Source organism: Stegodyphus dumicola, chromosome 9 (assembly GCF_044657685.1).
Source record: "Stegodyphus dumicola isolate Sdum_Otavi_A_Nest chromosome 9, ASM4465768v1".
NCBI classification, from domain to species: domain Eukaryota; kingdom Metazoa; phylum Arthropoda; class Arachnida; order Araneae; family Eresidae; genus Stegodyphus; species Stegodyphus dumicola.
In genome coordinates this window covers 158,224,315-158,250,560 of record NC_140776.1, presented here as the reverse complement: position 1 = coordinate 158,250,560, position 26,246 = coordinate 158,224,315, and the positions used below count along the sequence as shown (strand labels likewise).

The following is a 26,246-nucleotide window of genomic DNA, read 5'->3' as shown; positions in this document are numbered from 1 at the left end:
CAGCAGGATAATTTTAGCTGCTTTTTATTAGTTCAAAGGACTATTGTTTTCGTTTTGCGATATTGCGTTGGTTCACTATAAATGTCCGTTTCAGTTTTCAAACTGTTGCCACCAAATGTTAGAGTCCTGCATTATATTTGAAGAAATTAAATAATGAAAAATCATTATGTTTGAAGAAATTAAATAATTAAAAATCATTATATTTGAAGAAATTAAATAATGAAATGTCTTGCATTTTGATAAACCAACGGTACCTAGAGCCATCGAATTTTGAATGACGTAATCCTACTGCGAATATGGGCATGTGGAAGCCCAAATTTGAAATTTGGAATTTGTTTTTATTATCGATTTCATATTTTGTAAAACTTTAACGAATTTTTGATTAACAAACTCAAGAATTTCAAAGCGAGCCATGGCAACGTTGTATAGAAAAAACCTTTTTATCTCCAGCGAACGAGTCTCTGTATCGGAAATTCTAAAGATATGCTCAGTTTAAAACTAAACTATTTTGCGATATTGCTGTTGAACTGAATTTTAGAAAGTGCAAAGAACATGGTTTTTAATAAGTAAATGTAACACATAAAGTGTTAAAAAAACGCCGCTAATCTTTGGAATATGGTAACAGGTAGTTTGGCGACATTTTAGTAAGGCGATAAAGGTTACTAGCTAGGACTTTAGCAATAATCTGAGAAGTACACAGTTCCAATCACAGATTATTTTGTCTCAGAGAAATGAGAGATCATGAGACATGTCACGTGACATCTTCCGGAAAATTCCAATGGTGATTTTAACTAATAAGCACGTAAAAACAATTTCGCACCTAATCTTCGTCATGATTAAGCACTTTTGTTCCATAAACGTTCTAGCATAAGCGTAATTCGCCTAGCAGATTGTTGGAAAAAGTGTTGAGTAAAAAAAAATGCTTTTACTTATAAAAAAACATTTACCTTAAAAAATGACAACAAAATGGCGTCCAAAAAAAACTAGCAGGTTGCTGTAGCAGGGTTAGTCGCCAAATTTTCGCCAAAAAATCGCCAAGTTGCCATAATCCGAAGATTCACCAAAAACGCTTCTTTGGATTCAGATTTTAAATTACGTCCAAAGAAGCGGTTTTTTCTTAACAGTGTTTTTCAGATTTTGAAGTATTTTTAAGTTTTATTTATGTGCTGTTAGGAATGTTTTACAATAAAATATTGCAGAATGGATTTTGATAATACAAATATTTATTACATAATGTCCTTCTAAATCTGTACGCTTTCTTTCACTCGAATTTCTTGTACATTATATTACATAAGTCCTGTTATGAAATGATATAATTCAAATAATTATTCCCACATTTTTTTTCCAGAGGGGTATATCTTGCCTGCCTTATGTACACGGACCACAGGGTATTGGTAACAACGGAAGATACGTTACCAGTGATGGAAGTAGATGAAACTTGTCCAAGCTGTTTAAACAACGACTTTCACTGGTTAATGAAGGTAACGCTGATTTCCGTTCAGTCCAGGAAAAAATTTCCACAGTTTATGAATTTTAATTACTTTATAAGGAGTTATTTATTTTACCTAACTAGTTATTTTATCATAAGTAATTTTACTATTATTCTCCTTTTCCATTTCCCTGCCAGAATGCTAAATTTTAGTTCGCGCGTATTCAAATGAGGTAGGAAAAAATGCATTTAAAGGAAGGTTATACATTACTAGAAAGCCCGACGGTCATACGAAATGCCCGCTGTTCTAGATATTATAAATTGATGATTATAAATTGATTACAAACAGATGCTTGCTAATGCAAACAAATGTTCACGTTCCCTCTGACTCGCTCAATTTGCATTCAGCTGAAAACTCAGTTTCAAATGCAATGTCCGAATAAAATCGGGCGAAATTTTAAACTCTTTACGCGAAAGTATATTTAGCATAGGAGCTTAAGTAAACCTACCTGATGAGATGTACTACGCACAGCTCATTAGTTGATTTCGTCTCCTTTAATTTCTCAATGTTTGCAAGTTTCTAGGTAATTCATATGCAAATATAGTTAAATGCATAATAAGCAATAATTGTATGAATTAAAAATATTTAAATGTTCTTAAATACAATGATAATTTAATTAAAACAGTGATGACTGCATGTATGGTATCAATGTATATGGACTATTTGAATGCCGTGGCAACTTCACCCCATTGGCTAGTACAGTTACGCAAGCAACCAATAAACTATCGGCGACAAACAGCCACTTAAGCCGCATATAATAAATAAGATTTAATCAGAACATGTTCCGCCTGCTGTTGGTTACGTTGCTAGCTGCTGGTAGTGTTACTCTTGTCAACAGAGCTTTTCACGCCGGTATAAGTTTGAGCCAATTTACGCATTTATCAGTTCAGCGTAGCCCTTGGCTAATTTAAGATTTATCTTAATTTTAATTTGAATTCACTACTTCTGAGTTACGCCATAAATGCTGACTGTTTCGTAAGCACAACAAGTTCTTTCTGTTTCAAAAAAAAAAAAAAAAAAAAAGATCTTTTTCAGCCTTCTTAAGTCCTATTTCATTTTAAGTCGGGGACAGTCGATATAATCGATAAGTCGCTGATATATCTGTTCAAGTATTTGCCCCAAGTTACACGTAGTTACAAGCACAGTCCCTACAACCTTTTCATATTAGGTTTCCTCTACGCACAAACTGCAGTTATCACAAACTACACAGTCCGATGTTGAAAATTAGGTAACTAATGTCTAAATTATATAAAGGATTTAACGTAGAATGCTTATACAAAAAAACCCAAAGGCAACAATTTCAAAAGGATGGTTGAGCATCCAGTGTTCTGTAAGTTTTGCTACTACCACTTTTTGTGTTTACAAGTTTTGGTAGCACTGTAAATTGCATTCCTTTCTTTCCAGTATAGCAGCATTTCTATTCTTGTGGGATATTTAAAGGTTTATCACCTAATAATCATTGATCAACATCAAAAAAATCTCTAATGATTTCATTAGAATTACTGTAACAAAGATGTAAACTTTCCAGTTTTATATTTTATTTTTCTCATAACTTCCAAAATTACTTTCGGATTTGCAAAATGTCGCAGAACATTCATTAAGAAAATTGTACAAACAGAATATAATCTATTCTCAAGTTATTATTTTCATGACTGGTGGACCTGTTTGAAAGACTGCCGAAAAATAAAATATTTCACATGAATAATTTTATGTAGCAGACATCTCGAAGCATTCTTATTAGTTTAAATTTAGGAAAAAATATATCATGCAAGCATATATGAATTTCAGACATTAGAGTAGGAGTTTTATCACCTTTTGTTGCCTATTTCCCAATGGATTTTAGACAAATCGGAAAATAAAATTTGGGTCTGTCAAAATATGCAAACAAATTATCTTAAATAGTATTAATGAAAAGATAATTCATTATGAAGGATAGATGTAAACAAAAGGCTTAACGCATTCTTTCCAAGGCATACTACATTTACCACTTTTCCCTTAAATAGGCATTTTTTTAAAATTTCTCATTATAATGTTTCACATAATTGATTCCCAGAAAGAAATTAAACTAACGGATACGTTAATAACAAATCTCATTCGGATTTGTTATTAACGTAATTCATAAAACGGAAAATTTTAATGGATAACATTTTCTTTTTTAAAATTTAAACGATAAGATTTAAAATATTAAATATTTGTAAGATGATGGGAATTAAAATATTGGATATTTGTTAAGTAATGCTAAGGCTGTTTGTACATTTTTAGACGGTTTTTGTTGTATTTACATAAATATTTTACCTAAAACTTTTGAGTTTTAAATATTCCATTTGATAACCTTTATTCTTCACTATCTTTTACCTCCATTTTTTAAAAGTTCAAAAGCGAAAACTACGCGATTGATACATTTAAAGATTTAGTAGGGATATATGGCCTTGATACGTGTTTCTGGTTAATTTATTTTTCCAGGGAATTAGCAGTGGATTTTGACGTGCTTGTTTTGTCTTGATGCTGGTCTACTGGTTGATGGCACTGTGGCTTATGGAATCGGTGAGATTTTAATAAGGAGCGAGGACTGGCAAAAACACCTTTCCCAACTAAAATCTTCCATTGCTGCTTTTAACACTGTTCTTCGAGTTGGTGAATTTTTCTTTGATTGAAATTAATTCTCGTGGATTAACAAAGCCAAACTGTTAAACTTTGTGGATAATCTCAATCTTTGCTGTCTCTCCTACCCAAAAGAAACGAAAGATATTTACCGCTTTTACTTTCCTGTTACTTCAAACTGAAGTGATAATAAATATTTCAGTTTATTGTTTTTAGTTACATTTCGATTTTTAATGTTTCTTGAATTCTAGCATGCTAAAGTAACTTTAACATTGTAGATTTGAATATAAAGATGGGACGATAATTCGTGTGAGTCTAAAAAGATTAGCTTAATATTTAGACTTAGAAATCAAATTGAGTTTAATACCTCACAAAAAGGCTAGCAATGATTCATCCAATTCCTATGTCACCATTTTATTTTGTTATTTCTTCCATGACGAAAAATTGTAGCATGACAATTTAAGTGTTCCATATCTGTACAGTTGATACACTAGACATCGTTCGCCTTCAGCTTCGCACTGATTTGTCTATAGCCATAGTCATTTCATAGCCTTCAGCTTAAATCAAACGAACTAAAGTATTCAAATTAAACTCTCATAGCTATTTTAGCAAACTGAAGCTGGACCAATCTCTTAAGATGGTCACAATCTGAATGGTAGTTACTCCTCTGGATAATGACACGTAGCCTGCATGGACTCAAATGAATCAGTTAAAATTGTCCTTTAGTAACAGAAACTCTTTCTAAAATTCTCCCGCAAACTTTTGGAAGTCTTTATCTTCTATTTCATGTGATTTAATTCGACGATGATATTTTTTACTTTAATCTGAGTTTATTCCGTTGCTATTTGCCTTTTTAGGTGGCTTGTACATGGGAAGATGCTAAAGCTCTTCGCATGGAGATGGAAAAGACGCCCAGTTCTTCCGCCATCCACTTTAGAAGTAAACTGCTGCAAGCAGCGGAAATGATGCAGGTGAGATCATTCATTACCACTGTACCGGATGAAGCGGTTACAGTTGAGTTTATAGGAAGCTTTTGCTAACGTTTCCTGATAACGTCTGAAGCGAAACTTGTTCTTAAAAATATGTCAGCGACCTTCTATCTTAACAATTTCCTTTAAGAGCTGAAGATAAAAGATAATATATATATATATATGAGTCTAAAGACCTTAAAGAATCACATGTATGTCTAAATACAGGAAAATTACTCTGAAATTTTAATAAGTGATAAAGGAATTTTATCGAAGTAATCGATAAAATTAAGCTAAACTTATACAGTGGAAAACAGAAGTTAGCATAGTTCTTCCCTGTTAATTAAGTAATCGTATTTAGCTTCTGTCTTGCACTAAGTCATTATCTTTAAACATAGTCTGAGTAAACCAACTTAAACAATAATATAAATTATTAACATTTCTTGGTTTTAAAAATTGAATGTAAAATATCTCTGTAGCTTCGAAAATAACAAAATGTTACATATCTTACGAAAATGCAATTACTTACGAAGTATATATAGTATGCAAAGTCCGTTTCAAGTAACCTAAATTTATTCTTAATGAAATAATTAGAAGCACATTAATGAGATGAAATGACTAATAGGCGAGGATGAAAATAATGGCAGATATCCTGGTGATAGAATTTCAAGTTAAGTAAAATTTTAAGTCAATACCATTATCTCAAGTATTGCTTCTCCTTGCAAGGTCATAGATGTACCTATATATAGGGTGAAACGTGAAATTGTTGTATATTTTGTATAAAGAACATTAAATGCTTGTAAGCGTCGAGGCTTTGATGGAAAGAAAGATTACAGCGGCAAGTTTATTCAACATTGAAGAAAATATCTATCTCTCTAATTTGGCAAGAAACTGTCATCTCTCTCTGTATACAAAGGAAAAAATCTGTATGTATGTGTTTGTTCGCTAAATAACTCAGTCGCTAACTACTATAGCCATCGTCACCAAACTTTCTACAATTCTTTTCTGGGTCCTGTAAAAGATCGACATCCACTTTTTCCAAAACAAAAATTAACTAAAATCAGAGATATTTGTACAATTTGTTACTAAAAAAATTCTAAGTTTTACAATGAAAAACATAAAGCATTGCCAAACATTAAATACATTATTCCCGAGTCGAAAAATACTTGGGAAGCCATTTCGACTATTTCCATCATCGTATGACTTTAATCAGCCGAGATGTTAATTAAAAACTCTGAAAACACTAATTTTCGCCCTCATTTTTCCGAGTGGCAACAGTCCCGCACGCTGGAGATAAAAATCTGCTTTATTTCGTGTTGCCACTGCTCGCTTTCAAATCGTAGAGTTAGTTAATTTGTAAATTCTACAAAATATATATATATATATATATGTAATAATAAAATTCCATAGTCAAGAATATACTTAAAATTCTAACTGTATGTTCTTTACATTTTTAATGGCGACGTTCTCTTATTTGAAAGTACGTAGAATTAAATCCACAGCCCCGTAGTCAAGTTGTTTTTCCCGCCTTTCCTACACGTACAGTTATAGAATGTTCTCTAGATATTTAAAGCGAACTGGATTAGCTGACGAGACTGACGTCATTTCTTGGAAGCTCCGCCTTTCCAGAGGCTATAAAAAGACTCGCAAAAGGAATATCGGGGCTTTTTCTAAAATGTCGCGATGCAGTAAACTTTATACAAAATGTTATTAGTAATTCTTTTTATTTACTCCGGATATCTGATTTTTGTAACTGCTATTTCTCCTGAATAATAATAAATGGATCCTGTTTTTTAAACTTATCGTCTGATAATTTAAGCTACGACTACATTTAATGATTCTTCACCAATCTATTTATTTTTGACAAAAGCTGGTACATATATATAGAGAGAAAAATGTCTGTTTGTGTGTTTGTTCGAGCTATTGACTTCTGATCAATTCTGAAGAATTTTTTGCCACATTTAATCGACTAAAACTGAATATAGGTGAAATATTGGATGGAACGTAAGCTTTTTACGACCATTTGATTAGAAAGACGAAAATCATTAAAAACTGCATGCCATTGTTGCTGATATAATGAGAGAGAATTACTAGTTTATTTGTCTATCGAAATCTTTTATGTTAGTTCCATATCGCATCAGACTGAAAAATGCATGAATATGAATCGTATTTTTTGCATCATTATTAAAGAACGATTCCAGCGGTATCATTCTCTCTGTTATTAGATACATTACTCTCAATCTAACTTGAATGGTATCGGGTGCTTCCGCTAGTACTATTATAATTTGTCTGCCAAAGGTTTAGACTAAATGACTGAGTTTCACTAAATTTGTAATACTATAATTGATAAGTTTTTAAACTTTTTATTAATGAATTTTTAATTCAAGTATGAGAAAGCTGAAAGTTTCATTAGCCCTTATTAATCAAAGTCTAAGGAAGTAAATTCATTCTTCTTTAGTTTTTGTTAGTCAAAATACATTTTTACTCCTTAGCTAATTTATTTTTAAATGAATTACAATTTGCCAAAAATATGTTGCAGAGACCATTGGGAATTTTTTTTTTTTATATCGAAGCAGAAATCTTGAAAAATGTGCAATGCTCTCACCGCTTTTTGAACTCCGTACTCGCTAGAACGTGCTTAGGGTATTCCGGTAGAACGTGCTTAGGGTATTCCGGTAGAACGTGCTTAGGGTGCTGGTAGAAGGTACGTGATAAAGGGAGAGAACATACCTTAAATTCTACGCCATTTATAGGGCAACTGGGGTAGTGGGGATCTAATCGTCAAATCTTGGTGGTGATGAATTATCTTTTCCCACATTTTAGTTCGAAAGCCACTAAAGGGTCTTCCTTTTTCTCAAGCCAAAATGAACAATTTGCTTAGAAGGGCTATTAATTTCGTTTTGGCATTTTGCATCGGTTCACTATAAATCTCGGTTCACTTTTCAAATTATTGCCACCAAATATTAGAGCCCTGCATTATATTTAAAGAAATTAAATAATGAAGAATCGGCATGAATGTGTGCATGTTTTTCGCATTGTGAGAAAACCCACGGTAGCTAGAGACATCAAATTTTGAATAACATAGTTCTCCACTCGAATATGGGCATCTGGAAGACCAAATGCGAAGAACATGATATTTAATAAGTAAAGGTAACACAGAAAACGTCAAAAATTGTCCCTTTGGACGTAATATCAAATCTGAAAGCTTTCAGATTTTTTTTTTGTTTTAGTCCAAAGGGTGCTTTTTCCCTGAAGTACTATTGTTTTCGTTTTGCGATTTTGTGTTGGTTCACTATAAATGTCCGTTTCACTTTCCAAACTGTTACCACCAAATGGTAGAGTCCTGCATTATATTTGAAGAAATTAAATAATGAATAATCTGCATCAATGTATCTATGTTTCTAGCGTTGTGATCAAACAACGGTTCATAAAGCCATCGAATTTGGAATGACGTAATCCCACTGCGAATATGGGCATGTGGAAGCCCCAATTTGAAATTTGGAATTTGTTTTATTATCAATTTCATATTTTGTAAATCTTTAACGAATTTTTGATTGACAAACTCAAGGATTTCAAAGCGAGCAATGGCAACGTTGTACAGAAAAAACATTTTTATCTCCAACGCCGGAGACTCTGTATCGGAAATTCTAAAGATATGCTTCAATTTTAAACTATTTTGCGATATTACTTTTGAACTGAATTTTATGCTTTAAGGCCGAAAACGTGATATTTGATAAATAAAGGTAACAGACAAAATGTTAAAAAAACGCCCCTTTGGACGTAATTTAAAATCTGAACTGAAACCTTTCAGATTTTTTTCAGAAGACCTCAGCAAAACTGCGCCGGGACTCGACAGCCAGACCTTCCAAATGCTATCCATTCATGCTTTCTAAACATACCACGAAGGCATGCGGTAAAGTGGGAAAAAATACCTTTTAGTGTGTATTGCCAATAATGACCGAAGACGTATAGGAATATATTTATCTTAATCTCAAATTTGTTAATATAATGTCGGTCTAACACTTGCTTCTATATTAGATTCTACCTTTCTAAGAACGCGTTTTCCTTACTTGCAGGCACTTTATACCACTCTTTCTGAATCTAGTGAATAGGGGTCTTGTTTCTAGGAGATTTGGTTTAGCTCATACTGCTAGTAGATCTAGCTTTTAGTTATACTTCAACTCAAACATACTGAATTGGTTCGTCTTTCCTGAAGATGCTCTTCCATTGATCCCGTGACTTCTCACGTTTTGCTATATACTTCCGTAGTCCACGGACAGCACCCCATTTAAGCATCCACTGGGTGTAACTAGCCCATAGAATTTAAGAGAGAGTTCATCTGAATGGATACCACGAGAAGTGGCATCGGTTTCTGAAGACAGTGGTTAATCTTTAACTTAGGTGTAACTAGCCCATAGAATTTAAGAGAGAGTTCATCTCAATGGATAACACGAGAAGTGGCATCGGTTTCTGAAGACAGTGGTTAATCTTTAACTTGGGTGTAACTAGCCCATAGAATTTAAGAGAGAGTTCATCTCAATGGATACCACGAGAAGTGGCATCGGTTTCTGAAGACAGCGGTTAATCTGTAACTACAGCTTGTAACGATGTTTGCGAGTTTGATTTCATCAAATGTTGGAGACTTTGATAATTTTCATGTGCTAAATTTTTCTGCTTTCGGAGTGTATAAATTTCCATATTAATATAATACACAGTATTTCTAACTTGCCAGAAATCTCAGGTATAAAATACTGAATCAGTGGGCACCGATAGTTTTAGCTCAGGCTCTGCTAAAACTAACTAACTCACTTAGCATCATGAGTATATCTCGATAATAATAACACTTACACAAGTCTGTTATGGCTTTGAGGTCTTTTTGCTGAACAAAAGCTCGTTAACATACAGATCACACTATTTACATTTCTAGTGGATACCTGTTATTAATGGTAATGTATTATGAATGACAGCAGTAGAGTATTGAGAATTTACGGTTTAAAATAATAATTTTATTTAATCGAGTCATTCTTTACCAAAATGTATTCCAATCCCACCTTAGATCTTGAAGGTAATATGATTCCTTAAGACAATAAAGTAATTCCTTATCATTAAACTCATTGGTAATATCATTAATATAGCAACAAGTAATCCATTACATGGAGCTGTAGCTGAATTACGGTATGATCTTAACCAAAGTAGACTTCAGAAATTTGAAATATAATGTAGCCTAAGACAGCATGTTCTTGGTATCTCTTCCATATCCATTATTTAAATATCCATGATAAATATCTAAATTATTATGATGTTTATTCTTTAGACTGCCTTAGGAGTTCAAGATCTCGGTCAGTTTTACTACAAGCCCATTAAGGATTCCGACGATACTACGGTACTATGTACTGTAAAATATGTTCCAGATGCAAAGACTGTAAACAACTTATCCCTTAGATGGGTTCCTCTTGCGAAGTTGCAGCGAAAGTTGAGCATCAACACTGAAACGTGCCAGGAAGTTTCCACTGTCAATAGCCTATTACTGTCATCGACACAGGTAAATAAACCATAATATTTATAGCAATTTTATTTGCATGTGAACAGTGTAAAACGATATCTTTATGTAACATAAGTTAATATCCCAAGTCGTCAGATTTTCATAAAGAATTTTTATAAAGGTATTGCTGAATTTTCAAGTGATAGGCTGTCTAAATACTTTCATTATTTCTATATTGCTTAACTTTTACAAAACTTTTATACGTATTTTTTTTTCATGCGTTTCACTTCCTTATACGAAATAAAGGAATTATTGTTATCACATTTCAAAGGAAATATCTATTTTGACCTTTCCAGAATCCAGACGATTTTTACGTGACATCTGTACTTATGGAGAGAATTACGGACTGATGTTATCTACGTATCGACGAAATTACATATGTGCGTAGATACGTACGGAAGTTAAGGACTGTTTATCTCAAACGGATTGTAAAAGGGATTTTAAATGAATTAAAAATGGGTTTTTTTCGTGAGATCTATACGTATATCTATACGTATATCTGTACGTGTGTATGTATATATGTATCTCGCAGTTAATTAAGTTAGAATTGTAGAGTCACTAGTTTTTTATGCGGGTGACGTTAACATTGAGCAATGCTCTCGTCGCGACTCGAAAATGGACCCCTCGAATACGCGCCGAGTGTGCTATCTTTACACCACGAAGACAAGCTCAAAGGAGGGAGAAAATACATTATAGAACAATTTTAGACAATACGTTTAAATGAAGTGCAGCAAAAAACGTATATAATTTAATAGGAACAAGGAAATAAGAAAAAGAAGTCTTGTGGTATTCACATCAGGTTACAATGTAAGGATCTTAAGTTTTACTAACGTTTATTTTTATTTTGAATCTTTACTATCACTTCTTATTTTCTACTTCCGGCCAGAATTATAAGCGTTAAGGTTTTTATGCAAAGTTGTCTGGCGAACGCCAAGTATTTAAGTTGTGGCTTTTTGCCAAGCGAGAGAGAGGAAGCAGTGAGTTCGAAGCAGGCCGCTTACCTTAGAAGTTACGCAGTTGCTTGTTGCCTTCCAGGCCAGAGGTTTTAATCCTCTTGATAAATTTAAACGTATTGTAGTGTTCACAGTCTCTGTACTACATACGCTTCCTGTTATTATAAGGCCAATCTTCCACGTTTATTATTCTAAAAGTAAATTAGAGTTTAGTTTTATTTTTATACTTTTACGTTAGACCCCAAGTAGCGGGTCAGTGTATTCCGAAGTACGGAAGTTATTGTATATAGAGAAAAAATAAAGGGTTTTGTATACCCTTCGTCTGTATCCTGTCTACTTACCACAATTAGTGAACATAGCTTTAGTAAGCTCTCTGTTCCGAGTCAGGTCCTTGTATGTTCCCGAAGAAGGTAAGAAGGAACATTGAACCTGATAACAATATCTCTGAAAAACGAAAACCTACATCTCTACAAAAAAATGAATGATAGAGCAATTAATTTACGAAATAAAATGTACGTTGTCTAAAAAAAATATTTTATTATTGGCAGTAATGTGAAAAGGGGAAATAAAGAAAAGAGAATTTTAATGAAATTATTCGCGAATGGATTTATATCTTAGTACTTATTAACAAAGAGTACTTAGATTTATATCTTAGTACCCGAGCATATATTTTATATCTTATTACCGAGATTATAGATTTATGTCTTAGTACTGAGTATATACCCGAGCAAAGAGTACTTATATTTATATCTTAGTACTCTTTGCTCGGGAATCCTAAAATTATATTTCATAATAACGTCTGATCTCATACTGACTGCCACTGTAAGGCTGTTCATAGTGACTGCTGCTGCTATAAGGAATTTGCTAATAAACTGGCACGTGTCTAAAATATTCTCAATGATTCCCAAATATGAACTTATGCGAACTTACGCCTCTACCCCCAAACTCAAAGAACACCAAATAGGGAAATATTTTCAAGCGCAGAAGGAACCCTCTGAGCTTTAACGTTCTCGCAAGCTAACATTCCCTCTTATTCCTCTAATTCAGTGTTTTTCAAAAGTTTAGTATAGAGTTACTTATGCAGTAAATAAAAGTTCTATTGAAAGGATATAATCGTAACATGGTCTTAAGGAAATAATTAGTTGCGTCATATTTTGTCTTAAAGGAATATTTATCCTCGTAAAATAATCTAAATTTGTTCACTAAAATATATATATATGTATATATAATGTTAACCATTTTCAATTTTAGGCTATGATGGCGTACAATCACGTCAGTCGAATACCTCTTCCAAAAGGACTTTACGTCGCTTATGTTAAAATTAGTAGTTCCGTGGATCTCATACGTGTTCTGGTGCCCAAGAAAGCTCCTAATGTTCTTCCTTACTACAGAGTTCGCGAAAATCCACATGTTTCTTGGTGAGTTTTTCCTTATGAGGTCTACTTTATTTAATCTGTGATACTTAACTTAATAACAGTGGAAATTGTAATCATGTAACAGTTATAACAACTGGCTTTATTCTGCTCTGCTTTAAAGAATTTAAAAATAATGAAATACTTTCATGCATTTGCATGAAAAGAGGCTTAAAGTTTTAACCTCAGGATGCATGGAATTGAGTATTTGTGATTTAAATTCCCTGCTTTAAAGAAACGAAATTTAGAAAACTCTTATTCAGTATCACTCAGTCTGTTATCCTGTATTCAGATTAAGACAAAATTAAATTTTACATTGATAATGGTTTGGGAGAGGAAGGTATCTATGAATTTTGAGCGAACGGAAATCTATGAATTTTGATGTACCTAGGAGCAAAAATATTTCGAGCCATGAGGAGAACAATTTCTGTAAATTTAACAAAAATAAATACATACTAAAAATTGAAGCAGCATGCATACCATCTATCGAGCAAAATATAGATCAAAGAAATACAAATTGTAAGATAAAAAATGCAATTTTGAGGAAACTTTGATTAAATGTTTAGTTATTAATTAGATCTCTAACAATTTGATGCATGGTGACCGTTTAGGCTAAATTAAAATTAAATAATAAAGTTAGCAAAAATAATTGATTATAAAATAAATTATTAAATATATTCATTTTCATGTAAGTAATCCTTGTCTATCACTTAATCTGAAGCTATGAAAACTAATATCAATATTCTTCCTTGAATAATATTTAGTATTAAATGTTAATATTAAATGTCATTCCTTGAAGAAACGGAGAATCCACTTCTTTCCGTCTCAAAATGTATGGATTATGTTTTGAATTTGCCCCATGTGTATGTGCGTGTTTATTATTTTGTAACTGGTTCATTTTTGGTTTTGCAGCTGAATATATTATATCACATATTATAAATTTTTGTGTCATTTTATAGCCTATAATTATGTATTTTATAACCCAATTTATAACCTATTATTATATAGTTTATAGCCCATTATATACAGGGTGCTTCAGCTAATCGGTCACAAAATTTCAGGAGGTATAGCTTTCAACTAGACGATGGAAAATCACACAGCAATGCATGGTCGGAAACGCTTTCCTGGCGCGGTTCTGACAACACAAAACACTACAACAAACTTGGCTGCCCCGCCCCGTGAACTAAATCACATTACGGGTCCACTCTGCCTTCGGGCACTTCGTGGAGGTTCAACCACCGCTATTACCCTTCCAGAGGAGCAGCACATCACCTGGATATGACACTAGGCAGCACTGGTCGTACATTGCTCCTGCCAGTCGCATGGGCAAGCCCGTGGCAGTGGGCCGTTACCCAACAAGCTGAGGGGAACTAGCCCTCCGGCTACGACTCCACACCGCTCAGGACATGCCAGACCCCGAGGCCAGCCAATAAGTGACCTTTCCCAGGGCCTTCAGAACCACCAAGTTCATAAATTTTATACCCCCGTGGCCGAGACTGCCTAGGTACAGATCCTAGGCAGTAGCTTCGCAGAATTCTCTACGTCGACCCCCGGGGGGACAAAACACTACAAAAAAGAACACGAACAAGGTCATAAAACGTGTTTATTATCCTTAACACAGGTGATAGGTGAGAACAGGATCCGGACGCCCGGTCGGCTTGTAGAGACTTTTGAAGTATGGTCCGGCTCCTGCAACTGTCTAAAGCACTCCCGGCATTCACCAGATGTTCTTGTCCTTCTTTTCTTGTGTTTTCTGTCTTCCCTACCGCTCCAGGAAAGCGTTTCTGACAATGCAATGCTATGTGATTTTCCGTCGTCTCGGTCTGTCCTGTAAGTTTGTAACCGATTTTATGAAAAACCCTGTAAATTATTGCGTAGTCAAATATATTATATATGATATCAGAAACTTATTTCCTTAACAATAAAAATTGTATAAACTTTTATAGAAACTATGAATTAACTATGTTATAAGTATAAAATAAACATGTTAAAAAATAAAATTAAATTAAGGCTAAAAATTTTTTATTTCATATTTTTTAAATCACTCAGTAGTTCGTAATAAAAGTATAGTAAGCAGATACGCAGTGTGCTTTCATAACATGAATATTAATTAAAAGTCTTTTTCCCGAAGATTGGTAATAACTGCCATAATTAGTAATTAACCAGAAAAGATAAGCACTGCAAAATGACGGTGATGCTAAACAGGAGTTAACTCAGCTGCACTTCCTTAATTCCAGTCACTTAATTTGCAAGCTATCTGCTGGAGGAAATAAAATGAATGAGAGTAATAGGTGGGCATTAAGGAACATTCGGGTTGATGACATTTTGAAATGTAAGTTCGACATACTTTCGAAAAATAAAAGTATTTAAGATTATAAAAATGGAGTTTAGCCTTCGTTTATAAAAGGCACCAATATCTGCAGCAATAATTGGCTGTCCAAACAAGAAATTTTAAATTATTTTTGTGAGACCTATTTTTCTCTATCTCTCTACCTTAATAAGAGACGATACTTAATTAAAATTAAGCGCCTACGATGTTCTTACTTTTAAGCCACAGATGTGTTTTTACTTATAGTGATGAATGGGGGTGGGTGAAGTCGCAAGGTGGCGAACAAAAGATAGCAAATCCAACTGTAGCGCAACTGAAGTTCCAGAAAGCCCTATCTTCTGCAATAAGGAATTTATTAACACTCTTAGAAGTGCCGTCGGATCAGACTGCAGATCACAGGTGAGTAGCAATGTTGTTTACCTATCCCCTTTCAGGATTTATTAATCTTTTACTGCTGCAGTGATCTTATTGACTTTAGTCTTGAAGGTCTTAGCAAGTATCAACTGTTGTCAGTGTCAGGAGTAGGGTATTAGCTGAAGTGTGCTCAGTAATGTACCAACCATGCTCACTCCCTTTTATTATTTTTCAGCTTCTTTGTTGGAAAATATACTTGGATGTTTCATGACAAGCTAAGATCCGTTTGCTCTCGTGCTTTATAATTTTAGAATATTTATTTTCATTAGTATAGGATTTGAGATGCCATTTTCGTGTAATTTCTAATTATAGTTCTACAGGTAAAATATCCGTTACAGTTAGAAAGACATAAGCTTTACGATGTTTGGAAAAGAGACAAGTTACTTGTTACGGAAAATCTCTCATTGTGCGGTAATAGTAAAGAAATTTGTCTTACATGTGTGAATGGCGAAATATGTTTGTCAGTCATATATGGTTTGTTTTATTCTATTTGATTACGGTAGAGACTCGAGAGCCATCTTCCAAGGGGCGGAATGCCTTCGTGGAGGACTTTCTAAAGGAAATTGGCTCTTTACTCGTGACACATGGGAAAACCACGAAAACGCCCATGCAACCAGCCTGTTCGCCGGCATTCGAACACCGGACCGAGTACCAGTATTCAGCGGTATACTGGTACCAGACCGAGTACCAGTATACCGCTCGGTCGCTGATAGGCTGTCATTAATACAATGGAACCCGATTCGTCAGAACTAATCACAATGTTGAGGACATTAGATTTCTTAAAATAACCTAGCGTGATTTTTATAAAAGCCTGAAGTCGTTTATTTTTATACACACATTTTTCAACAATAATGTTTCTTTATATGTATTTTGCATCAAATATTGTTCAAAATTTCTCTTTGAGACTAATTTACTGCTAATATACCTATTTAAATAACATCGCATGTGTAATTTTTCAAAACATATTACCTGCATTATATTTAATATCTTTAAATCATTATAATAATATTTCACAGATGAAGTCAGGAAAATTTATTAAAAAAACTTTAAGTGACAGAAAACATGAAAATTTAAGTAAAGCCTTCGCAGAATGATCTAAGTACAGTCCACCAGTGCTGGAGTTCGTACGTCATCAACAAGTGTAGTTTCCATTACTTGTAAATTTCCACATGTTTAACACGAATGCGAGCCAGTTTTCCTTCTCGAATGCATTATTTCTTTGCTTTACACAGATAATGCTATGTACTTTGCCCTAACCAAGTCAAAAACAAATGACAAATCGCAGGGGATGGTTTGGCTGAAAGTGTCTTTTTGTGGTTTTCTGCATCTGTAACTTAAATGCCAGGCAGTTTTTCTTTGAAAGCGCTTCCTAAAGTCATCTTTTCACATAAATTTCTACGGAGTATCTCAAATTTCTACGAAGAAATTATCTTCGGATGTTATCAAATTTCTACGAAGTATCTTGATGATATTGCTCAAGGGATACAAGCACATCCTCAAGACATCTTGGTCTATTTCCTTAACATATCGTGAGTGCTTAACATCACAATACAGTTTATCCTCATGGCATCGTCGCTAGGTCCCATCAATAGTGTACGGGACGTTACTATAATCGACATCTACCTTATCACATCCTCAGGACATCCCGGATTATACCCTTAAATTCATAAATATATCCGCTTAAGTGCCTAAAGTCTACAGGTTATTCCAGCAAGGTCGCTTCGACAGCCCACGCGAGCCGGTTACAGCCGAAAACATCGAGGCAAAAACATCGCGGACGAAAACGTCGCGGAGATAATAACGCAAGGCGGAAACGTCGTGATAAAAAACATCGTGGGAGAAAACATCGCAAAGAGAAAACATCGTAGCTCTAAAACATCGTGATACAAAATATCGTCGTCCAAAATAAAGCGGTTCAAAAATTTCGCAGTTTAAAAACATCGTCGTCGAAAATATCGTGGTAAAAAATAAAGTATCTACAAATCATCGCATGATGATAACATCGCAGACATGCTTTTTTCAGGCTTTAATAATTGTAAATGGATATTTCCATAATGATTTGTGAGCGCAAGATGGAAAGAAGGATAATCTTTTCTTTCATATTTTTTATTAACTAATAAATTTTTGCTGAAAACGTAAGAAGGAAATTTAAGCATAGAAAATTAAGGCAAGTTATGGCACTTAATAGAATTTTAAACTGACATAGTTAACTAACAAAGTTCATTAATAAATCATTTTTTATAAAGTTTTTACTGGTAACTTTTCATTAATAGTGTAATCTAAAAATGTTTAGAAAAAGGAAGTTACGTAACTGCATGACCTTATCTATAAAAAATTGCTAATTATGAGATTATTTTCTTCACTTTTGTCAATCTAATACTCTTATAATGAAAATTATTTCTTGTTCTGCTTCAATTTATTCTTAAGTATTAAAATTCCTTCTTACTTTTTCAGAAAAAAGTTATTAGTTAATAAAAAATATGAAAGTAAAAATTATCTTTCTTTCCATCTCGCGCTCACAAATCATTATGGGAATATCCATTTACAATTATTAAAGCCTGAAAAAAGCATGTCTGCGATGTTATCATCCTGCGATGATTTGTCGATACTTTATTTTTACCGCGATATTTTCGACGACGATGTTTTTAAACTTCGAAGTTTTTGAACCGCTTTATTTTCGACGACGATATTTTGTACCACGATGTTTTCTCTTTGCGATGTTTTCCTCCACGATGTTTTGTAGCATGACATTTTCGCCTTGCGTTGTTTTCTCCGCGACGTTTTCGCCCACGATGATTTTGCCGCGATGTTATCGGCGGACACCACACGAGTCTTATGAGGTCTTAAATACTTAATTATCAAACCTCAAGAATACAGTCAGGTCATCCTTCCATGATTACTACGGGGCAATCAGACAGGATGTGAAGATTAATGTAATTATTTTTAGATTTCTTTAATTTGAATCTCTGTTAATTTAATGATTTCAATACAGATGTATTTATTCAAAATAATGAGGCATTAAGTAGAGTTAAGTTAAACAATAGTTGCAGGGTAGGAGATTTCTGGATTCAGTGTGTATCAATATAGAGGTCCACCAGCGGCCAAACGCCAAAAGCAGTTCAATACTGGTAGTTCGAACCAAGGCTCGAGTCTCGGTAAACGGGCTGGCTACATAGGTGTTTTCGTGGATTTTCCAATGCGTAACGGGATGCGAGCCAGTTTTCTTTAAAATGTCCTTCACGTGGCATCTCTCCCTTTTCCTGGAGTGCCAAACGGTGGAGCACGTACCAAATAATAAAATAATGTAGCAGTACCTCATTTTCAGACATTTCACTTAACTCATGTGTTGGTTAAGCCTGATGTAGTTGGAGAGGCATTCATATGTAAGTGGTACCAGGACAAATTCCAATACTTTGGTATTAACCGACACCCACGGACTGCATCACCAAAAAATCTGTCAGCGGGTATGATGATGAAATATGTGTTGAACATCAACATGCCAGTTAAATGCATTTTTGATTTCTGGAGAGTATTGTTTGGCAATAGCATTCAAAATTTCATCAAAAAGATTGTTATTCTCCGAATCTTGTGTCTATTTCTGTATGAACAATGTTAAATACGATGAGTGTGATTTTCTTCGAACCACTTTCTAGAAGAGTTTCTTCGCGTGAGAACTGAAAAAAATCACGATATCTTCGCAAAATACTGCATGATTGAAAGAATGGATTATCTGCGTCATTACCAAAAAGGGATACATTGCAGATATTCATTTGCTCTATTTGGCATGAAGTTAATGATGAAACTTTTTTTTTAACAAAACCGCATTCCTCCCGGCGAACAGGCTGGCTGTATGTACTTTTTCGGAATTTATTTTTATGTTTAATTATAATGCTCTTGTAAGTTTTACGTCCTTAAGTGAAATGTTTTTTAATTGTGTTTCGGAATTAAAATTTAATTGTGTTTCGGAATTTAAAAACTCAAGGTGAGTCCCTTGTTTAGTTAGTATTCCTTTAAATCTACGAGTATTTAGATGTTAACCCTAACAGTCTTAGAATTATGGCGTCCTGGCTACATTAATATCTTTCATAAAAAAGCATTGTATTTAAAATAACTGCATAATCCATTAAACAAGTTTAGTATAAAATTCTAAATAAAAACAACAATGTTTCCAAAGAGGGCAACTTTGTTATCACTATTATAATGTGAGGCTACCCAGTAAGTCCAAAACAGACATAAAACTTTGCATGACATTCTTTTATGAAATAGTACTTTAATCGAATCATGCTAATGTATAAAATACTACTAATTCTCCAAATGTATAAAATGGTATTTTAATCAAATGATGCTAAATTGCCTCACAAGGAATATCGAAAGTTGTGAGCCTTTTTTGTCTTCAGTAATTTTATTTTTAATAAAAATAAAACCATTTGCTAGATTTTCAAGAATATTTGTGTTTCTTGAAAAGTGATTAAATTTCGATAAATATGAACTGCAAGTGAAGTATACAGAGGGATTCTACGATCATGGAACAAACTTGGAGAGGTGGCTTAGCGTACTAAAGCATGTATTTTTGTACAGGAAATTAAAGTTTTAAGGCCGATCGAAAAAAAAAAAAAAAGACACGGTAGGAAAAATGTATTTATTTTTTACAAAATCAACTCAAAGTGCATCTTTACAACAATACAGTATTCACAAGAAATGTTCAAAATTGCTACCAACAATAGTAATACATTCTTGGTAGCGTCGTAGAAGGGATCAGCGAACATTTTGAAAAATGGCAGGCATTTCGCGCACGTCTATAGCCACAACGGATAGTCGTGCAACGACGTCCACCGGTGAGTCAAGGTAAGTCTCGTAAATGATGCCCTTCAGATGCTTCCATAAAAAGAAATCCATGCTAGATAAATCTCCCAAACGAGCTGGCTCTCGGACTGGTCCACCATATCCAATCCATCACAAAATTTGCATTCAAGTAATTCCGGACCACCAATTTCGTAATGGGCAGGCGCACCAACATGCTGGCACCGCATGCAATCAAGAGCAAAAGCCGGGACATCCTGAAGCAATTCCGGTAAACTCTCTTGCAGAAAAATACGTTAATGTGAGCCATTGAGAGTTGTAGGTAAGAGGTATGGGCCTATGGGGTCTAATAACAATACAAGCCCATACATTCACAGAGAAGCGGATTTGGAACACATGTGGATTATCAGTTGCCCACACGTGATTGTTGTGCATACTAAAGACGCCTTTCTGTGTGAAAATTGCCAGTTCCGTGAATAACACATCCAAAAGGAAAATCCTCCTGCGCCGCATACTGCTACAAGAACCAAATACAGAAATCAAAGCGCAGAGACTAATCTATCGCTTGCAAGGCTTGGACTCTCTGCAGATGGTATGGATGTAAACTATTTTCATGCAATACTCTCCAAACGATGGGCTTACTCACATGCAGACGACGTGCAATAGCTCTGGTACTTCTGTGGGGTATTCAATGCACAATATTCGAGAGGGATTTTTCCATGCGAGGTTGTCGTACAGTTCTTGTTACACTCTTACTGTCAGAGTTGGCAAAAATGACCCGTTTTGACACAGGAACAGATGTAATCTCTCCAACATTGTGTGCTTCGGCATATACTTGTTCAGAAACCGTTCATGGTACAACCGTAGTGCTGCTCTGCCGTTCTCATTAGCAGGGCCATATCTCAGACGCATGTAAGCATTTTCACTATGCGTAAACTCATCCATCACGCTAGAAATCACAGTTCCGAAAGACATTCTTCCGCTGATGCATCGGATTGTGGTTTGCCCGGCTCACTACTGGCAAAGAATCTCCTTAGAGATTCTTTGCTACTGGCCTCTACCCTCTCCACTGCCAGCCACTCAGAGCTATAGTTTTTATTATTATTAGTGGTCGCAATTTTGAACATTTTCTGTGAATACTGTATTGCTAGAAAGAAGCAATTTGCATTGATTTTGTAAATAAACACATTTTCCTCGCGTGTTATTTTTTGCGTTCGTGCCTTAAACATGTCAGTTTAGTCCCTAAATTTCTATACAAAATATACATGCTTAAATACGCTCAATGGCCCCTTCAAGTTTGTCCGTTGATCGTAGACACCTTGTATATAACAAAATGAAAAATAAAAGCGAATGTTCTCAAATTAATATTACGCAAAAATAACACAACTGAAGAAAACTTATGCGAGAGAGTATTAGAGATATTAATACAGTTCCGACACTGTACGAGCAATAGATTCTCGAAAAACGTTTTATTGCTTACACGCTCTGGCAGGATTACTAAAGCGAGTTAATAACTACGGACATCCCATTATTGATACTGATTTTTATAAATGAGAATTCCCAGTCTCTAAGATATCATTAAAAAAAAACCAGCATTTGGAAGTATATCCAGTAACAATGCTTTTCATGGTGTATTGTCTTCTTCTATTTTATACTTTACTTATATTTTATTTTTTATTATTTTTTTATCTCTGTGTGCTTCGAAAATATATTTGTTTTTCCTTCCGGAAAGAATATGCGACGTTGAGGTGATAGAGTTAAATCCAGAAGTGTCGCTCATACTTCTACTGCCCCCTGTCGACTCTGTTTGCTCAGCACCCGGACAGAAAGATGACGTCACAGACAGGACAGACTGTGTCCTTCTTCCTTTACAGATTTTCGAAATGAGTAAGTATATGCTTTTAGTAATAAATATAGCAAGTGGAAATTTAAAGACCAGTTGACTATTTTTACTGATAATTAGCAATATCCAGATATTTCTTTTCTAAACTGAATCTGCAAGAGACACTAGTATACCATTTTAAAAAGTTTAAAAATTGCCGAATCGGCAAATAGTTTTGTACTTTGATGTAGACTTTTTAGATCTGTGTCAGTTGTACAAATAATATTTGCGACTTATTTAGTGAACTCACTGTTTCATCTTTGTATATTATTTGAATAATCTCTTTAGTTTATAGAAGTGAGGGGATTTTTTATGCTGGAGACTTGAAAAATGTGCAGTGCCTTAGCCGAGATTCGAACTCCAGACCTCCCGAATATGCGCCGAATATGTTTCCAGTTATACCATGAAGGTATGCGGAAAGGAGGGGAGTATATATACCCCGTTTTAGGGGAATATATATATATACCCTATTTCCCGTTTCAAAGGTGACTGAGGATGAGGAAACCCAATCGACAAATCCTGGTGGTGATGGTTTATCGTCCACCCCCTTTTTGTTCCGGCCCTACTATAGAGTCAGTAGATTATATCGATGACAAGAAATTGAAGAAATCCGCTATACTCTAGACAGGATTCAAGCGCCGGACCTCCCGAATCTGTGTCGAGTGTGCTTTCAGTTACGACAGGAAGGCCTTACAAGTCGTAATTTATATTCCAAGGATGGAAGTGAATAAAAAAGTAACACTGTGTGTGTCTCTGAAACGATGTTTAATGTGATTATATTTGGCTTCGAACGGAATCAAATTTTACTCTATTTCCGAGTAAAGTGCTTCAAAAAAATTTTGTTTAAATGAAAAGTCGTAGTTTGCATCTGAAGCCCTACAGCGATTGAGTTTGTGAGCCAGTAGCCTAATGTTTTCTCCAACGTAAATAAATTTCGCTTACTTTATCTTAAAAACAATTGCTTTTAATTTATTTGTTGTCTTCGAATTCTGTTATCTAATTTGTGTAAAAGATGTAATCATTATCATATTATTCGCTGAGCTGTAGCAGCATTATATCATTAATGTGTAAATTCATTGGAAAATTGGGAGAAATGAATGAAAATATTTATCTCGGAACGTAATAAAGGTATCAAGTTAATGAAGCTCTAATATGTCCGGTATTATGTATTTCCCACAGAAGTGTTAAATATCTTCTCTATTAAAATAACTTCGATGATTTCTGGATAACTTTGATGATTTCTCTCTTAAAATAACTTTGATGATTTCTGGTGAGAAAAGAGAAGACATTTAACAACTCTGTGGGCACAGAGTTGTTAAATGTCTTCTCTATTCTTGCCAGAAATCATCAAAGTTATTTTAAGGATTTAGCACAGAAATCAATATGAGATTTTTTATATATGTCTTGTAGCAGTGATATCTTCCTATAAATTTTAGCCGTTTTATTCCTATGGATATGTAGATTACTTTCTTGCAAAATTAGTAGGTCAGTGAAAGAAAAAACTAATACTTAAAACTTCCTTAAAAGGATTCTATAAAGCTCTGAGTTTATCTACGTTAAATCTGTTCAAAAGTGATGCTTTGCATTATATTATACAGTAAACCCTCATTAACACAGACCTGAAGGGACCAAAAATCAAGGCTCCGTGTTAAAAAAATATATATAAACCAGGGATTCGAATTTTATTTCTGAAATAATTTTTCTACTACTTTAACCATTTATACCATAGTATATAGTTACATAAGCCATCAAGCACAATAATAATGTTATGCATGTCGTCATTCAAAAAACACTGTAGTACTTACATTATTTACTGTACTGTGACTTGAAAAAATGCATTCAAAGATAATTTTTTATGGGAAACTCCTGTATATTGAGCTGTCGCAGACGGGAAAGAAAATGCCTGGATGGTTCACGCCCAGCACTCATGCTTCCTTAAAACTATCGGTCAATTCGGTTGTTGCTGTAAAACATTCAATCTTCTCCAAGGATGTAACATTTCCTAGTGTTGGGGCGGAATGATATATTGTCTTTCTCACTTCCTTCTGATGACATTTCTTGCACCCTAGACACAACTGCTTGTGTAATTGATTCCACTGGAGCACGCACGGCAACACTGTCATCTGCACTAACAAACTCCTTAAAACTAACACAAGGTTTCGCAACGTCTTGTAGACTGTCAGCAGGATTAGCGTTTTTATGTCCAGGCTATGTTAAACCATTTATGTATATGTTATGAAGACACACATTTCCAGGATGGGGCGATAGCATTTATTGCATCAAGCACACTCCAAGTTGTCGTTTTCGTCTCATTTTCAACAGCGTGAATTGCAGCTTTCACAAGTCCCTTCCGATAACATCTCTTCATAACTGTAATAATGCTTTGACCCAAAGCCTAAAGAATGTATATGTTATGAAGACACACATTTCCAGGATGGGGCGATAGAATTTATTGCATCAAGCACACTCCAAGTTGTCGTTTTCGTCTCATTTTCAACAGCGTGAATTGCAGCTTTCACAAGTCCCTTGCGATAACATCTCTTCATAACTGTAATAATGCTTTGACCCAAAGCCTAAAGAAGACTTTTTGCATTTGGGAGGAAAAGTGAACCTTTACGTTGGTCAAATTCAGTTCATGTATGTTGATGGCCGTGTAGACCTACCTGCCAAGTGCCATAAGAGGTTTTCAATTAAACGGGACGTAACATTTCTGAACGCATTCCTAGCATAGAAACAAGAGAAAAGAAATTTGAAAATTTGGAAAGTTCGTGCTGATTGTATTCATTTTAGCAGAGTGATCGCTTTAAGCGAATTTGTGTTTTACTGTATATGGAAATATTTTTAAAGTAATTATTTAAAATTCAAAAACTATAAGCAATTTAACTCTATAGACTGGTACATGACTCACAAATATAAACTTAACTCATTTCTATTTGTTAGTTTGAATAGTTCATGAAATTTTTCATATAGCTAATTTTGAAATTTCTTCTAGTTCACATGAGTACTTATCAACATATTTTCATATCAAGATACTCTAGAATTTCTTCAATTTTGGAAATGGACACTATTGTAGCGCAACATGTGCATCGCCAGGTAAGGAAAATCGGTTTATCTTCATAATATTTTTTTTTCTTTTTCCTTAATAAATGTAATCTATTTTCTTTTAAACGTCCCACTTACATTATGTTTAATCTTTTATTTCTATTTTTATTGGAAATTTATATATAGCTTTTGAAATAACGATCAAAAGCAAAAATCTTTAGTAATATTGGTTTCTACAGTATCTGTTGTAGGTTTCTTTTTTATTTACATCAAAATTATTTTAAGTCTGAAATTAAAATAAAAGTTAACAATGCGTAGGAAGCAAATTATAACTTCATTCAATACTCATCGTGTCTGCTTCAGTGTTTCAAAATAAAATACAGTTAAATATGCAAATTTCATCGGAAATAAGTTTTAAAAAAGAACTTTTGTAATAATAAAAACTGAAGTTTATTTTATAGACTTTTCAACTTCCTTAACCTCTAATAATAGCGGGATAAAGATGCGTAAATAAGAATGAAATAACTGAGTAGCTAATTATTATTAAAATGATGCCATATTCGAGATTGGATTTGAAAAACAGTTAATGTTTTTATATCTGTATAATACTTCATAGGAAAATGCTTCGCTTGTTTAATTTTTTACAGCATATCGAAATCATTTTATTTGAAACGAACGTTTCTGTCGAATTACTGTTATGAAAATAGTTTAAGAGAATTATTTCGAATTTTATAAAAATTATTGTAAATTATTTCTTTAGTATCCAAATCTTATATTAGAGCAAAATTTGTTTCATTAAAATTTTGCTTTTAA

The 26,246-nt window shown here is 34.0% G+C and overlaps 1 protein-coding gene across 1 annotated transcript in view; it reads left to right on the top strand.

The window, feature by feature from the left end:
* Positions 1–26,246, top strand: part of LOC118196712 (ankyrin repeat and fibronectin type-III domain-containing protein 1-like) — a 137,148-nt gene that overhangs the window by 92,758 nt on the left and 18,144 nt on the right. Inside the window, exons 10-16 of the mRNA XM_085823138.1 lie at positions 1,349–1,481; positions 4,949–5,062; positions 10,374–10,601; positions 12,806–12,972; positions 15,542–15,694; positions 22,242–22,396; positions 25,384–25,484. Coding sequence (XP_085679264.1) covers positions 1,349–1,481; positions 4,949–5,062; positions 10,374–10,601; positions 12,806–12,972; positions 15,542–15,694; positions 22,242–22,396; positions 25,384–25,484 — 1,051 coding nt within the window. The remainder of the gene's footprint in view (positions 1–1,348; positions 1,482–4,948; positions 5,063–10,373; positions 10,602–12,805; positions 12,973–15,541; positions 15,695–22,241; positions 22,397–25,383; positions 25,485–26,246) is intronic.